Source organism: Thamnophis elegans, chromosome 11 (genome assembly GCF_009769535.1).
Source record: "Thamnophis elegans isolate rThaEle1 chromosome 11, rThaEle1.pri, whole genome shotgun sequence".
In the NCBI taxonomy this organism is placed as follows: domain Eukaryota; kingdom Metazoa; phylum Chordata; class Lepidosauria; order Squamata; family Colubridae; genus Thamnophis; species Thamnophis elegans.
In genome coordinates, this window is record NC_045551.1 from 15,257,936 (window position 1) to 15,272,375 (window position 14,440).

The window sequence follows — 14,440 nt, forward strand, 5'->3', positions numbered from 1 at the left end:
GGTGATGGAGGTGTGGTTCAGATCATCATTGAGCCCGTCCTTGAAACAGCTCACCAGTATTTCTTTTGTCCAGTTCATCCGGCAGGCTAGGTCTTAAAACTTTTCTGCGTATTTGGCTGGTGGCCCACAACCTTGCTTTACAGTTTTGATGCAATCCCTGGCTTTTCAGTCAGCAAAGGGGTCCTCGAATCTGCTCCTTAAGGTTGTCATGAAGCAGTCAAAATTTCAAAGCTCAAGGGTGTCCATATTGTGCAGTCAACATCCAGTGTGCAGCAGCCCCCTCCAGGGCCACGGTGATGACCTCTTCACTTGAGAGATCCCTCCCACACCCCTGCATGTATGTAAGGACATGTGCCAGGAAGAATTCCAGTTGTTGGGGTTCTCCATCAAATTTTATGCCCTGGGAGGTGCCTTCCATTCCAGCTGTGAGTGTTCCCTCCCACCAGCACAAGGAACTTGCACTCTGCCCGGAAGTGGGTTCACTGGGGTGGCAATGGGTCCATCAGCATTCTCCATGGCACCTGCAGAAGTCCCAGGGTGTCAGCCTCTGTTTTGGTTACTTGCTTATGGCTGCTTTGCTACAGCTGCCATAGAAACGGGGGGGGGGGGGGCATGGTATTGGGAAAGGGAATAATATTGCACTGGAGGAGTCTTGTTCTCACCATCTTCTGTGCATGCTGGTGGCTGATGTTTGGACTTGGTCAAGGCCAACCATCTCACATACCAACTTGATGAGGCTGTTTGAAGATGCACCCCACATGACACCTTAGGGAGTTGCAGATTGGACACTGGGTTGGGGAATTGGGGGGAAGGTGCTGGGTAAACGTTTGATATGTATATGTTCCCGCCTTTCTGGCTCAGATCTTGCTTTGCTTTTAGCTACTTTCATTTCATATCTAGTAAAAGTACTTTATCTCTATTAACATGGAGTTGAGGTTTATCTTTCTTGGATATTGAAGGAGGCTTGCCCGACATGCTGGGAAATTATCTTGCTCACCACTGCTCTCCTCTCGGCCACTATCTTCTCCAGCGATTCAGGCCCCATCTTCTCAGACTCTCATGCCTTGGAAGATCTCTCTCATGAGTTGCATCGATTTCTTCATGAGTTGGTTGTTTCGGCCCAATGCTTCCTCCATCTCATAGTCCTCATAAAGGTTTTTCAACTTGCTTTTTCAACCCTGCTGTCAGCTGCCCCAGGTGAAGGTGACTCCTCGGATTCTTCCGTCCCAGTCTTTCTTCTTCCCTACATTGACGGACCACCTCGGCAGATCGCCAAGGATGATTCTGTCCTTTGTCCACAAGCTGAGGCTTTTGTCGGGTTGAGCCTTAATGGGGGCTTCCTCCTCACATTCAGCTTCCTCATGATTGCTGCCCTGGTTGGACATTCTTTGCATGGTCCCCGTAGTAGGGATGGACCCTCTCTGGGTTGACTGCTTTTCAAATTTTGCCTAAAGTAAGGTCCTGCCTTGCCAGCCTTCTGAAGAAAGGAGAAATCTTGAAATGAACTGCATTTCAAAAGGAACTTTTATTGGAAGACACTGATAGCAGAGAGTTTATGCAGAATCTGAATTTCATGTGCTGGAGTGTTAGGTTAAACTGCTCCTTTCGAGGCCCCTCATAATTTCCAGTTCATCTTTGAGCCAATCCTGAAGTGCGAAGATGTGTGAACTTTGGGCTGAGAAGGTGCAACAGGTGGTTCTCAGATCCACAATCTTGTTCCTCTGATGGTGAAACAAAACAGATGGCCCAAGGCATTCTTTCTCTCCTCCCAATATCCGAAAGATACATCAAAGCAGAGAAAAATAACGTGAGCAGAAGGCAATGTTAGAAAATTACTGAGCTGAACCTCAGTAATTGTCTAGAAGCTATTGGAATCCAGAAGTCATCATCAATACCACTGCCACTACCAGAAGTATCTTTGATATACCACTGTGACTATTGTAAACATTATAAGTATCACTAGGATATTATTTATTTGTATTTACTTAGTTGAGCGGTATTATTCTTAAGTATATTGACAACAATATATATGGTACTTGAAAAACAAGTTAAATACTGTTAGGTCCATATAAATAGGACAATTATGATTTCTAACAACTAATATTATTAATCTAAGTAGTCAGGAGTGGAGGGCTCTATCAATGGGAAAGAGTAGTGAGAGTGTTGGTTTGAGTTCAATTTGGCAGAATTTTTTTTAAAGATGACAAGTACTACGAAATTAAATAAAGTAGGGATAGGGAGGGAGCAAACGGCCCCGACCTCATTGGCTACTTCCAGTCCATTAACACAGAAGTCTATAGAGGATATAGTCCAAAGGGAAAAATTCAATTTGTTTAAAGATTTGTAGGCCATGTTGCAGTCAGTGCAAGAAGCCATGACTAAAAACCATGACAAAATGAAAAAAGAGATAGAGGTAAGAAACGATACAGGAGAACTTAAAGAAAAAAATGCAAAAGATGGATGATAAATTTGAATTTGTCCAACAACAAATCACTAAAAATGAGCAAAAATTGCAGTTGATGAAAGAGAGGATTGAGAGAGAAGAAAAAAGAGTGGACAAAATAAGTGAGAAATTAATCCAGGGGAACAAAGAATTAGAGACAACAGTTACTTTCTCGAATCAGAAAAAGCAGTGTACTACATAAGCTTCCAGAACAATGGTTCTCAACCTGTGGGTTGGGACCTTTTTGGGGGTCAAACTACCCTTTCACAGGGGTCGCCTAAGACCATTGGAAAACACATATTTTCAAAAAAAATACAGAAAACATAAAATAATCTTATGGTTGGGGGTCATCACAACATGAGGAGCTGTATTAAAGGGTTGCGGCATTAGGAAGGTTGAGACCAACAACAAAAAAGAGGGGTAGCATTGTATATTAAAGAAACAATACTGGCCTAACAAATTTATAAAGATGGAAGAGGGCAGAATTTTAATTGTGTAAATAATTTTGAAGTCAAAAGCAGATCCTTTTAGTGGAAATCTCTGCCTCTAACAGGGACAGAAACAGTTTTACAACAAAGTGCACAATATTATCCGAGACATGCCGTGTTTCCCCAAAAATAAGATAGGGTCTTATTTTCTTTTGACCCACAAAATATGGCTTGGGCCTTATTATCAGGGGAGGGATTATTGTTTTGGGGTTGCCGGGCGGCTGCTTTCTTGCGAGGGGGCTCCCGAAGAGCCGGGCACAGCCTCAGGGGCGAATGGCTGTGTTGCGCTGTCGCAGCAGCACACCGCAGCACAGCATCTATGAAGTGACCACGCTCACAAGCAGCCACGTGTCAAACCCCCTTTCCAGTTGGGCACAGTGCCATTCACTGACCTAGGGGTATCGTCAACCGCTTGAGCACCTGTTCACCACCCTCGGCTCCCGCGGCTTTTGGCACATTCACAATGCCTCTAGGTCAGTGAATGGTGCTCTGCATGGCTGGAGAGGGGGGTTGAGTAAACAGCTGTTCCACTCCCTGGAAATACTAACAAGAACAATAAGAAAAGACACACAGATTAAAGAATTGGAAATTAAAGGTGAAAGTTATAAATTGCAAGCTTTCACAGATGATTTAGTTTTCATTCTAGAGGAACCACTGCACTCGTTACCATGGCCACAAATTGTGTGGCACCCCTCAGGGTAGACAGCTGTGATACTTATTTACTGTTTCACAGTACTTTACAGACCTCTCTAAGTGGTTTACAGAATCAGCCTATTGCCCACAACAATCTGGGTCCTCATTTTACCGACCTTGGAAAGATGGAAGACTGAGTCAACCTTGAGCCTGATGAGATTCAAACTGTCAAATTGCAAGCAGCTGGCAGTCAGCAGAAGCAGCTTGCAGTCCTGCATTCTAACCATTGCATCACCAGAACTCATATAGCTCTTTGTTTAGTCCCTCTAGGAACTGGTAAACCAACATGTGCTTGGAGTAATCTCTCAGGTGGCCAGCCAGGCTATAGAAGTCTTGGATATACTCCATCACCGGCCACTTACTTTGCTTCAGGGTGCGGATGCAGGCTTCTGCATGTCAAGCCATCATGGGATCCTCAAACCACTCTTGTAGGATCTGCATGAAGACATCCAAGCTGTTCAGCTTCAGAGCTTCACCACCATCTAGGGACATCAGTCATCCTGAAGCGTTCCCTTCCAAATTAGCTGCAACATCATGGACCTGAGCTGCATTGTCTGGGTATATCCATCTAAAACGCTCCACATGGTGCCACACCTGAGGCAGGAAGTAGGCCAGTTTGTCTGGACACTCATCAAAGCAAACCATTTGTGGGGTGGCCATTCTTGCACCAGGATATACCCAGGCAGCAGCTCTATCGTTCCCACCAGCACTGGTGCAGGGACCCCCTGCTGACTCTGGAGTTGCTGAGATTGCTTGCTGGGGGCAGGGTGGCAGATTTAACTGTTGTCCCTTGTGCAGGTGTCCAGCCGCACATGTTAGAGTTGGCACCATCGGCTCCAAGAACTAGGGAAACGGGATAGTTGATGCTGCTAGTGACTTCACTCCTCCTATCCTGGTTCCCATTGCCATGGTCCCAGGCAATGTAGCCGTTTGAATCTCCAAGCTGCGAAACTTCTCCCTCACCTGCACCATTGATGGGCTGCCGGTGGTGACTGGGAGCTTCCATTCAATGGGCTCATCCCACTTGGCTGGCTGCTTCACTTTCCACTTGTTCTCTCGGACCACATTTACCCCCGAGAACACTTAAGGGGTCTTCAGCTTCTGCCACCTTGCTCATGTTCGTTGCCCAGTGGGTCTTGAGTCCCTGATACGGGGCATCCTTTGCTCATTCTCTTGTGCTCATCGGCTGCTTGAACTTCTCAGCCGTCTGTATGGGCTGTGCACCCACTGGTTGCTCCCCTGCTCCAGGATGTAACATTGCCAGAGCCTCTCAGGCTGGGAGTTCTCCTGGTTCCTTCTTTTCCTTCGATTCCTTGTCTGCTGTCGACATCTCAGGTTGTTGGCCTCCTTCTGAGGTCCAGGTGGCTAGTACTAGGAGAACTGACTTAATGTCAACTATCCCATTGGCATATGCAGCAGAAAAACAACAACAACCACCTGGGACATTATTTTACCAAGAGTATAACTTTACTGATTAGATCCATATAATGGATCTAATCAGTAAGAAGCAAAGCCGGTTCTTAGGTTTAGGTGCAAAAGGTAGCATTTTCCTTCCTTGGCCACCCCATGTCCATTGTCCATCAATCCAGTTCAACAGTCTGTGCCTCTCGAAAGGTTTCCATCAGGCAACCTTGAAGTGTAGGGATTTTCCCAGGCTTCAAATGGCTCACTTCCCTTACTTCCCTTCCGGCTCCCCATATATCCCAATCATCCCTCCACCTTCCCTTAATCTCTATTTGCATTACAAATCAGAACATTTTAATCTTGCCACATCATTAACATTGTTAATGCTTCAAAAATTCCTCAATTCTTCTTGAAAATTGGAGCCCCATCCCACTTCGGGGCCTATCATCTGACTATATCATACTTTGGGTGATCTTGCTGGAAAAAATTAGCATACAATCCTGGTATTTTTCAGTCTAAGAATCTGTCTGTGATGATGAGGCAATGTAATTGGGAGTGCCATAAATGTGTTATTCTTTCAATGCAAGAACATATCTTAATGTTATTTTCCAATCCAAGTATTTAAAATTTCCGTTAGTTAAAATTTGGAAAAGCTGTAACTGGCTTTATTTTTATTCAGAATTCTTCATTAAACTACCTATTCACTACTCTGTTTTGACTTCTTGCAGCATTCTTAGCTCTGCAGTCCCATAACCTCTTTTATGAGAGAAAAAGATTTTATTTGAAAGAATGCATACGCTTTGTAGAATACATGGATCTCCTTGATATATTTGTCAGTGAAGAGAATGAAGAAAGTTGTATAACAGTTAAAATGTCCCCAAGATATTGATAAATTATTATTAAGCCTTATTTTGCACAGTGATTTTTATTGTATTGCTGATGCTTTCTTTGTTTGAAAAACAATGAGAAATTTTTCATATCATTTTGAAGCACATTTCTGGGATCAATTACCATAAAATGGTTATTGGCTCAGTCAATAGTTTTATCTGTACTTTGAGAAATAGCTTTGAACATGCAGTTCATAATGTAATTTTTATCTGTCCCGAAGGTTTGTTGTTGAATTGTGTGAACCCATACAAGTAAAACAGCTGGATATTGCTAATCATGAGTTATTCTCATCCACTCCCAAGGATTTTCTGGTGTCTATCAGTGACAGGTATGTCTCATGATAAGAATACAATTGTAGAATTTATTGTCACAAAGTTTAGTGAAACTGAAAGTCATTTTCAGTATTTGTAATTTCATAATTTTTATAATATTCATGATTTTAGCAGAGAAATCTAGCATGCTTATTTAAAGTTTAATATTCAGGAAAATATTTTTTTTAACAAATTCTCATTTACAGTTCTTTTCTTTGCAGAAAAAAAATTGAATCCTTAACTTTACAAGTGAATAAGGCTTCAGCTAGTTTTTATTATGGTTACACCGAACTGCTTTTTAAAAATAATAAATTTAGGCTAATGGGCTGCTTTAAATTCTTTCCATTTTAATTTCACATAATTATATCAGATGTGGCCTGCTTTCAACACAGACAAATGCCAATACAAAATACTAAAGAGTAACTTTAATGCAAGAATAGGAAGAGCAATACCTGGAGAAAAAGCGACTGGCCTATATGGAAGTGGTGGAAGAGATAATAGAGTTGACAGAATAGTAGATTTTGCTGAAGGACAGGAACTTTAGGTAATGAACTCATTTTACAAGAAAGAAAGCTAGCAGAAAATGGATATGGGTCCATCTCGGATGGACAAGCGAAATTGACTAGATCATGTCAAGTAATAAAATCATATTCTGCAATTGTCATCAATCGTTTTAACATTGGAAGTGACCATAGAATGGTACAAGCTAAAGTGAAGATAGACAGTTAAAAGGAATGTATGAAATCACAAAAAAATAAGGAGTGATAAGCTGTTAGAGGAGAACAGGAATTTTGAGATTAATTTGTCAAATTGCTTTGTTCCACTGCAAGATTTGGAAAAGATGAATATTAATGACCAAAATGAACGAATAGTCAAAAACATCCTTGAATCTGCTACATCTATAGCACCGCAGGAAAAGATTTTTGCATAGTCAAACTTTGATGAAACTATTGATTTAATGAAAAAATGATGGACAATGATTAATCCTGCATGTTTCACTAATAAACTGGAGTACATTGAACTTTTCAAGACCATAAGAAAATGTATCCAATAAGAAATGCGTCACTGTAATGTGAAGCTTGTGAAAAAGGCAATTGAAGAAAATAAAGGGATTAATAGAGTAAAATGCAAGCTTATAAATACAAGACAGAAGGTTTTGCATTAAAATTGAAGATGGCTCTGTGTGTAGAACAAGGCAGGAAATGTTAGAAATAATTGGAAAATTTTATTTAGAGCTATACAAATATAAAGATTACTCAAAATTAACCACACCCACAAAAGAGGAAATGCCAGATATTCTAGTGGAGGAAGTATCAAGTGCCATAAAATCAATGAAAAATGGCAAAGCTTCAGGAAATGACTGCATTACGGTTGAAATACTGAAAGCTGGTGGTTACACTTTACACAGGATACTAGCAAAACTATACTTAAGATGTCTTGGAGAAGAAAAAATACCTGATTCATGAAAAAATGCTAAAGTGATTCTTATATACAAGAAAACGGCCCCAGATGATTTAAAGAACTATCGCCCAATAAGCTTTCTTTCAGTCATCTACATGGTTTTCACCAAGATAATACTGTGATTCCCCAAAAGTAAGACTGGTCTTCTATATTTTTTTCCACCAAAAAAGGCACCAGGTCTTATTTTCGGAGGGTGTCTTTTACTGACTCATAGACAGCCCCGCCCAACAGGAGCCCGCTGCCGGCCAGTTCCTCTGCAGCAGCCTGTCGCCCATGTGCGCATTACCCGTGGCCTTCTTTCAGGAAAGGCCTCTGCAGCCAAGAAACGGGCTCCAGATTGATGTGCATAGTGCCCCCAGCCTCCATTTCGCCATCAGAGCCCTTCAGGAAAGGCCTCTGCAGCCAGAACCAGAGCTATGGGTCAATCTGGAGCTCTGTTGAAGGACCACTACATATACCTTGGCAGACAGATCTCAATGGAAAGTGATACAACAAAGGAAATTAAATGGCATGTTGAATGTTTTCGACAAACTAAGTTCAAGAACTTATGCCTTTGCCTCAAGAGAAAAGTTTTTGATCAATGTATGATCTAACATATGCTGGTGAAACATGGACATTAACCTCACAATCGATACAAAAACTATGCATGGCCCAAAGAGTCATGGAAAGATATATGCTCGGCATTACAAGACAGGCACATGGATTAGAGAACAAATAAAAGTATATGATATCAATCAGAGAGTAAAATAATTGAAATGGAAATGGGCTGGGCATAACAAGAAGAACTGATGTCAGGTAGACCAAGGCAGTCATACAATGGATCCAACTTGATAAAAAGTATCCATTTAGAGACCTAAAACAAGATGATGGATCAATGACATCAGCAATTATTGTGGCCCCAATTGGCCAAAGAAAGTTCAGGACTGTATTGGTTGAAAACATGTGGAAGAGGCCCTTCATCCCGCAGTGGATATACAATGGCTAAAATGATGATGGTGGTATTATCTGTAAAATAGAAAGCATTGTTGGCAAATGAAAGTTCAGGACTGTATTCTTGAAACATGTGGAAGAGGCTTTTATCCTGTAGTGGATAAACAATGGCTAAAATGTTCTCATATGCAAAGTAGAAAGCATTGTATAATTTATATGACATTTTAAGAAGTTTCTTATTTGCTATTTAATCAAAGTCATTGTGCTTTCTGATTTTTTAATGCATTGTTTTCCTAGATATCCAACAAATAAGTGGGTCAAGCTTGGTACTTTTCATGCCAGAGATGAAAGAAATGTCCAGAGTTTTCCTCTGGACGAACAGATGTATGCCAAATATGCAAAGGTAATTTATTTTGGGGGATTGCAACTTTCTTAATAAAATAGACAAAAAGAAATTATATTACTAGGACTCATAACTACCAAGTTGTGTAAGGCAATTATGTTGGCCTGCTGTTATGCATGTGGATAACAAATACATGCGTGCATTTAAGCAAAATTTCACTTGTCAGAAGAGGACATATGAAGTAAACCACAAAAGCAGGGTGTGAGGTGGCCTCCCCGTACCCCATTTTGGCTGCCAGAGGTACTGCAGGCTAGTTGCTATTTCCAGGCCGGCCCCGCGGGCCAGATTTAAGCACCCTGTGGGCCAGATTCTGCCTGCAGGCCTTGAGTTTGACACCCCTGATTTAGATCATCATATAAACCTTCCATAGGAATTGTGTTTATAGTATGTTTATAGTATTATGTATCTAGTTTATAGTGTTAGAGTTTATACTATATGATTCTAGTAGTCTTGATGGGCAGTTATTCAAATACTGCTTATATATTTCAAAAATGAGCATTTGTCATCCATCAGTGGATTTCTTCTTAATCTCTTCCTATCACCAGTTCTTTTTCTCATACTTTGATAATTGCTTTTCTGTGACTTGAATACACATCATTCACTCTCAGTTTTTAGAAACTTCCTTTATATTTGAATGCTAAATGTATACTGCATGTGCTGTGTGAACATATGTGTGCATATAGATTGAAACTGATTATGGGCCCTTTTTAGTCAGTATTCAAAATACAGGGCTAAAACCTGATAATGCTTATTGATGATAACGAGAGATTTCAATGGGGGAGAGGGGAGAGTGGTGACTAGTGTTCAGTGCCATCTACTATAGTATCCTTCTGAGCCACCTGCATTCAGCAGCTGGATTTGTATTCTTATAATAGTGTCTGAGGCTAGGAAGATCTGTGTGGGTTAAGGCTGAGTCGTGGCACAGTAAAATGACTCTTCCTCCAGAAGCCATCTCTCTGGTGGAATACCATCTTTGACTGATTGGTGGCTTTCCTATTACAGAGCAGCTTTACAGTCTCGACTCATGAGAGTCGAATCATATCAGCTATGATAATAGGCAGAATGAAAAAAGAATCTTTGGGTAGTTGTGATTACTCCTGGAACAGAAGGTTTTATTGATTATCACTCATTCCCTGTGATCTCTTGCTAGATTACTACAAAGTTCATTATCTCTTGACTAGATTGTTACAAAGCTCATTACATGGGACTGCCACTGAAAAATATTTGGAAACTAATTTGGTCCAAAATGTTGTCGTTCACCTATTAACAATTTCTACCTGTTTTATCATTTGCCATCTATATTGTAGAAGCTTCATGGATTTTATTTGGCTTCTGGATGAAGTCTAAGTTGTTGACTATTATCTTACAGCTAGGTATTTGTATCTGCAAAACTGTTAAAGAGAATTCTGCCACTACAATAAGAAAATAAAATAGATGGCATTTACAGGTACTTCCACCTAGTGAATGTCAGCAAGGTGGAACTCAGAAATAAAACACCTATGTTGGCAGTTGTTCTGTATAACAGCTTATCCCCCCTACCCCAAAAATATGGCCTTGTCTCAGTTAGTAGGTTAGAAAATAGTTAAGACCTCACTCTTTCAAAGTCCTTTGAAAATGCAACTACTGTGTTGTTCCTAAGGTGAATGAAGTGATTTATTTATTTATATTTGTTGTTTAATCTTGATTTTAAAAATACTGGCAACCTCATAAAAGGAAACCCATTTATTTGACTCATTCATTGCATAGATTCTATTGATAACTAGAATATTAGGCTAGAAATTTCAATATTGCTATTATTGGTAGATTCTTTCATTCCATTCCCTTGACACCTGCTATTAGCAAGGGAAAATCAAGTTCTTGATACTTATACTCACTATCACAAGTTAATTCTGAAGAATGGGCTATCCTAATGGTGATGGTTTCCTACTGATCTTTGGCATTGACAGTTTTTTTCTTTCCTCCTTTCTCTTAAGAGAAGGCAAAAACCACTCCAGCCCATTGTTGGACCCAGTGGGATTCCAGAAGGAGCTTGGAGTCTTCTGTAAGGATCTGGTGGGCAGTTCATTTGAGCTTCTAGTAGCTTGTTGAAATAGGCAGATGACTTGGATCTTGGACCATATCACCCCTATGCAGCCACTTTGTGTACCAACTGAGGGTGCACCTTGGCTTAGCAAGGAGGTCTGGAAAATAAAACAGCAGAAGAGAAGTCTGAAGCAGCATTGGAGGAAGAGTTGACGTGAGTCTGATTGGATATGGCTCATAACCTATATTAGAGATTGAAGTATTTCAAAATGAAGCTTTTATTAAGCAGAAGTGAAAACAATAAGTTCAAAGCAACGTCTGAATCCCCTTAGGCAAGGCAAGTAAAATTAAAGCAGTAGAGACTCCTCCCATTAATCAGAATGCAGATTTTAGCCAATACACATGTGAAGTTAGTTCCTTTACCAGTTGTCCTGAGAATCGGATAAGCATACATTCCCATGGCTATCTTCTGTTAAACATTAAAGTGAACCATCCCACATGGCCATCATAAACATTCCCCAAAAGATGAGATCTCAGGGTGCTTCAGCGCTAGGAAACCATTTGTAAAAAATCAGTTGTCACAGGCAAATCGAATCCAAGCCCCCCCCCCCCTTCTCCAAATGAAATGGCAGTATCACTTTTAGGGATCTCACATGCTGCCTTCCTTAGAAAAAGGAGAGATCCATTTGTGAAAAGATAGAAACAAAAATTCCATCATAGTATTTTCACAAGGTTTGTTATTGGGAGTGAATTTTTTTCAGTAAGGTCGAGCCCCTAACATGGTGTTTAGTGGCACATTCATTTTGGGATGAGTGTAGATGCTTTCAAGCAACTAATTATTGGGGTTTCCCCTGGTGGATCCTAGAGTCAAGGATTTCCTTGATTTCAAAGTGTTGTTTACCTTCTATCATTATGGGAACAGTTGGTATAGGTGCAGGTGGTCTGAGTGATGAGATTACCTCTCGTTTGAGTAAACTAATGTGAAATATTGGGTGGACTAGTCTGAGTGTCTTTGGAAGGAGTACTTCTACAGTTACTGAATTGATGACCCTAATGATAGGGAAAAGTCCAATGAAATTTGGCCCTAATTTCTTCAATGGCTGTAATGATTTCAGGAATTTTGTAAATAAGTATACTCTTGTCTCCAACCTGAAAAGGTTTGGGTTCCATTCTTTTCTTGTCAGCTTGAATTTTAAAAGCCCTCTAGTTTCCTTTAAAGCTAATCTAACTACTGGCAATGTGTTTTCTAAGGTATCCATCCACTCCTTAAGTGATGGAATCGTGGGTTCCTCTGTGGGTAGTTCAGGCATAGGGCTGAAATCCTGGCCTCTTGCTACTCTAAAAGGGATAAAACCAGTACTTTGAGTGTACAAGTTATTGAATGCTATTTCCGCAAAAGGTAAATGTTCAGTTCAGTTATCCTGTTGAAAATTAATAAAACATCTTAGATATTGTTCTAGTACCGAGTTAGTTCTCTCACACTGACCATTAGTCGGCACGTGTTACGAAGAGCTCAACCCCTGGACAGTGCCAAGTAAGTTTAAAAATGCCCTCCAAAATTCTGCCGGAGATGATTCTCTGTGGGATTCCATGTGTTTTCTTCTTAATCTTGTTGTATCTTATTGTTTTAATCCTTTTTTTAACATTTTTCATTTCTGTAATCCGCCCAGAGTCCTCTGGGATTGGGCGGCCTATAAATTCAATAAACGAAATGAAAGACGATAAATATGTATCACGAATAACGAATAACCTGGCTAGACTTTTGGTAGTTGGGATTGTTTGGCAAGGTATAAAATGTGCCTTTTCTGAAAACAGGTCTATTACGACCCAAATAACAATATTCCCCGCACTTTCTGGTAGTTCAACAATAAAGTCCATAGCAATCTCTCTCCAAGGTGGTGAAGGTTCAGCTACCTTCTGTAAGAGTCCTGGGGGTTTCCCCTGACGTCTTTTTGCTGCTGAACAAATGGGGCAGCTAGCTACATAGCTCTCTAGGTCCTTTTCTTAGTGATGGCCACCAAAATTGTCTTTTAATTAGGTGTAAAAGTTTTCACAAAACCAAAGTGTCCAGCTAATTTGGAGCTGTGGCACCTTGCCATTAAGCACATTCTTTGGCTAGCTGGATACAACTTCCCTCCCACCAAGCTAAGTTATCTTTCATCAGGCAGCTAGATTTATGGTTCAAAAACCATTTATCGGTGGCTATAGCTTGTTTAAAAGTTTGGGTGGTGTCATTGTCTGTCAATGTTTCTTGTTTTGCCTTGCATCTGGTGATTACTTTAATGGCTAATTGATTGTTTTGTACTAGGGATTTGATTATGTCTCGCTTTGTACTATTGTATTGTGGTTTTCTGGATAGTGCATCTGCCAGAAAGTTTTTTCCCTCAGGAAGATATTTGAGTGTAAACTCAAAACTGTTTAAAGTACTGAGCCCATCATTCTTGTTTTGGGGAGAATTTCCTTGGGATCTTTAGGGCTTCTAAATTTTTATGATCCATCCAGACTTCAAAAGGGATCTTACTCCCCTCTAGGAAATGCCTCCAGGTTAAAAGCGCCCACCATACGGCATAAGCTTCTTTCTCCCAAATGGCCCACCGTTGCTCAGTTTCATTCAACTTTTTGGATGTGTAAGCACATAGTTGTAATTGGTCGTGCTCATTGTTCTGAAGCAGGACCACCCCTATTGCCACATCGTTGGCATCTGCTTCTATGATGAATGGTTTCTCTGTTTCGGGGGCTTTAGAATTGGCTCTGCTGAAAACAGCCATTTAAGTTTTTCAAATGTAGCTTGGCATTCCATTATCTGGTTCAAAGGCTGCTTCAGTTTTGGGTTACCCTCCACCTTCGTTTTTAAAAGCTTAGTGATGGGGAGGGCAATCTGAACAAAAGGGGGGATAAACTGGCAGATAAATTTGGCAAATCTCAGGAAGCTTTGTAACTGTTTACATGCAGGGTGATTCCCAATCAAGTACTACCTGTAATTTTAGAGGGTCCATTTCTATGCCCTGTTGTGAAATGCAGTACCCTAAATTATCGATTTTTTTCTTGGTGGAATTCACATTTAGAGTTTAGCATAAAGTTTGGCGGAGCAGAGTTTGTTTAGAACAGCCCAGACTAGTTTTACATGTTCTGCTTTGGTCTCGGTATATACCAAAATGTCATCTAAATAAACCAAGACCCCTGTAAAGTTTCCTAACGATGCTATAACTAATTCATAATAATAGAACCAAAGTTTTAATACAAAAACCAGTGATTTATTAACAGCTTCATTAAGCATTATTCATTAGGCAAGATTCATTGGCAGTTATTTCGTTGCTTTGTTTATCTGCTTCTGAACTTTGCCCCTGTTTCTTTCCTCCACTCAGTCTGTGTCATAACACGCTACCCAATAGATACA

General features: G+C 40.5%; 1 protein-coding gene across 2 annotated transcripts in view; it reads left to right on the forward strand.

Annotated features, from left to right (window-relative positions):
• The window catches only part of SUCO (SUN domain containing ossification factor), a 105,280-nt gene that overhangs the window by 29,055 nt on the left and 61,785 nt on the right, over nt 1–14,440 (forward strand). For both annotated transcript variants that reach the window (XM_032226354.1, XM_032226355.1), the window contains exons 10-11: nt 6,137–6,244; nt 8,916–9,021. In XM_032226354.1, coding sequence (XP_032082245.1) covers nt 6,137–6,244; nt 8,916–9,021 — 214 coding nt within the window. The remainder of the gene's footprint in view (nt 1–6,136; nt 6,245–8,915; nt 9,022–14,440) is intronic.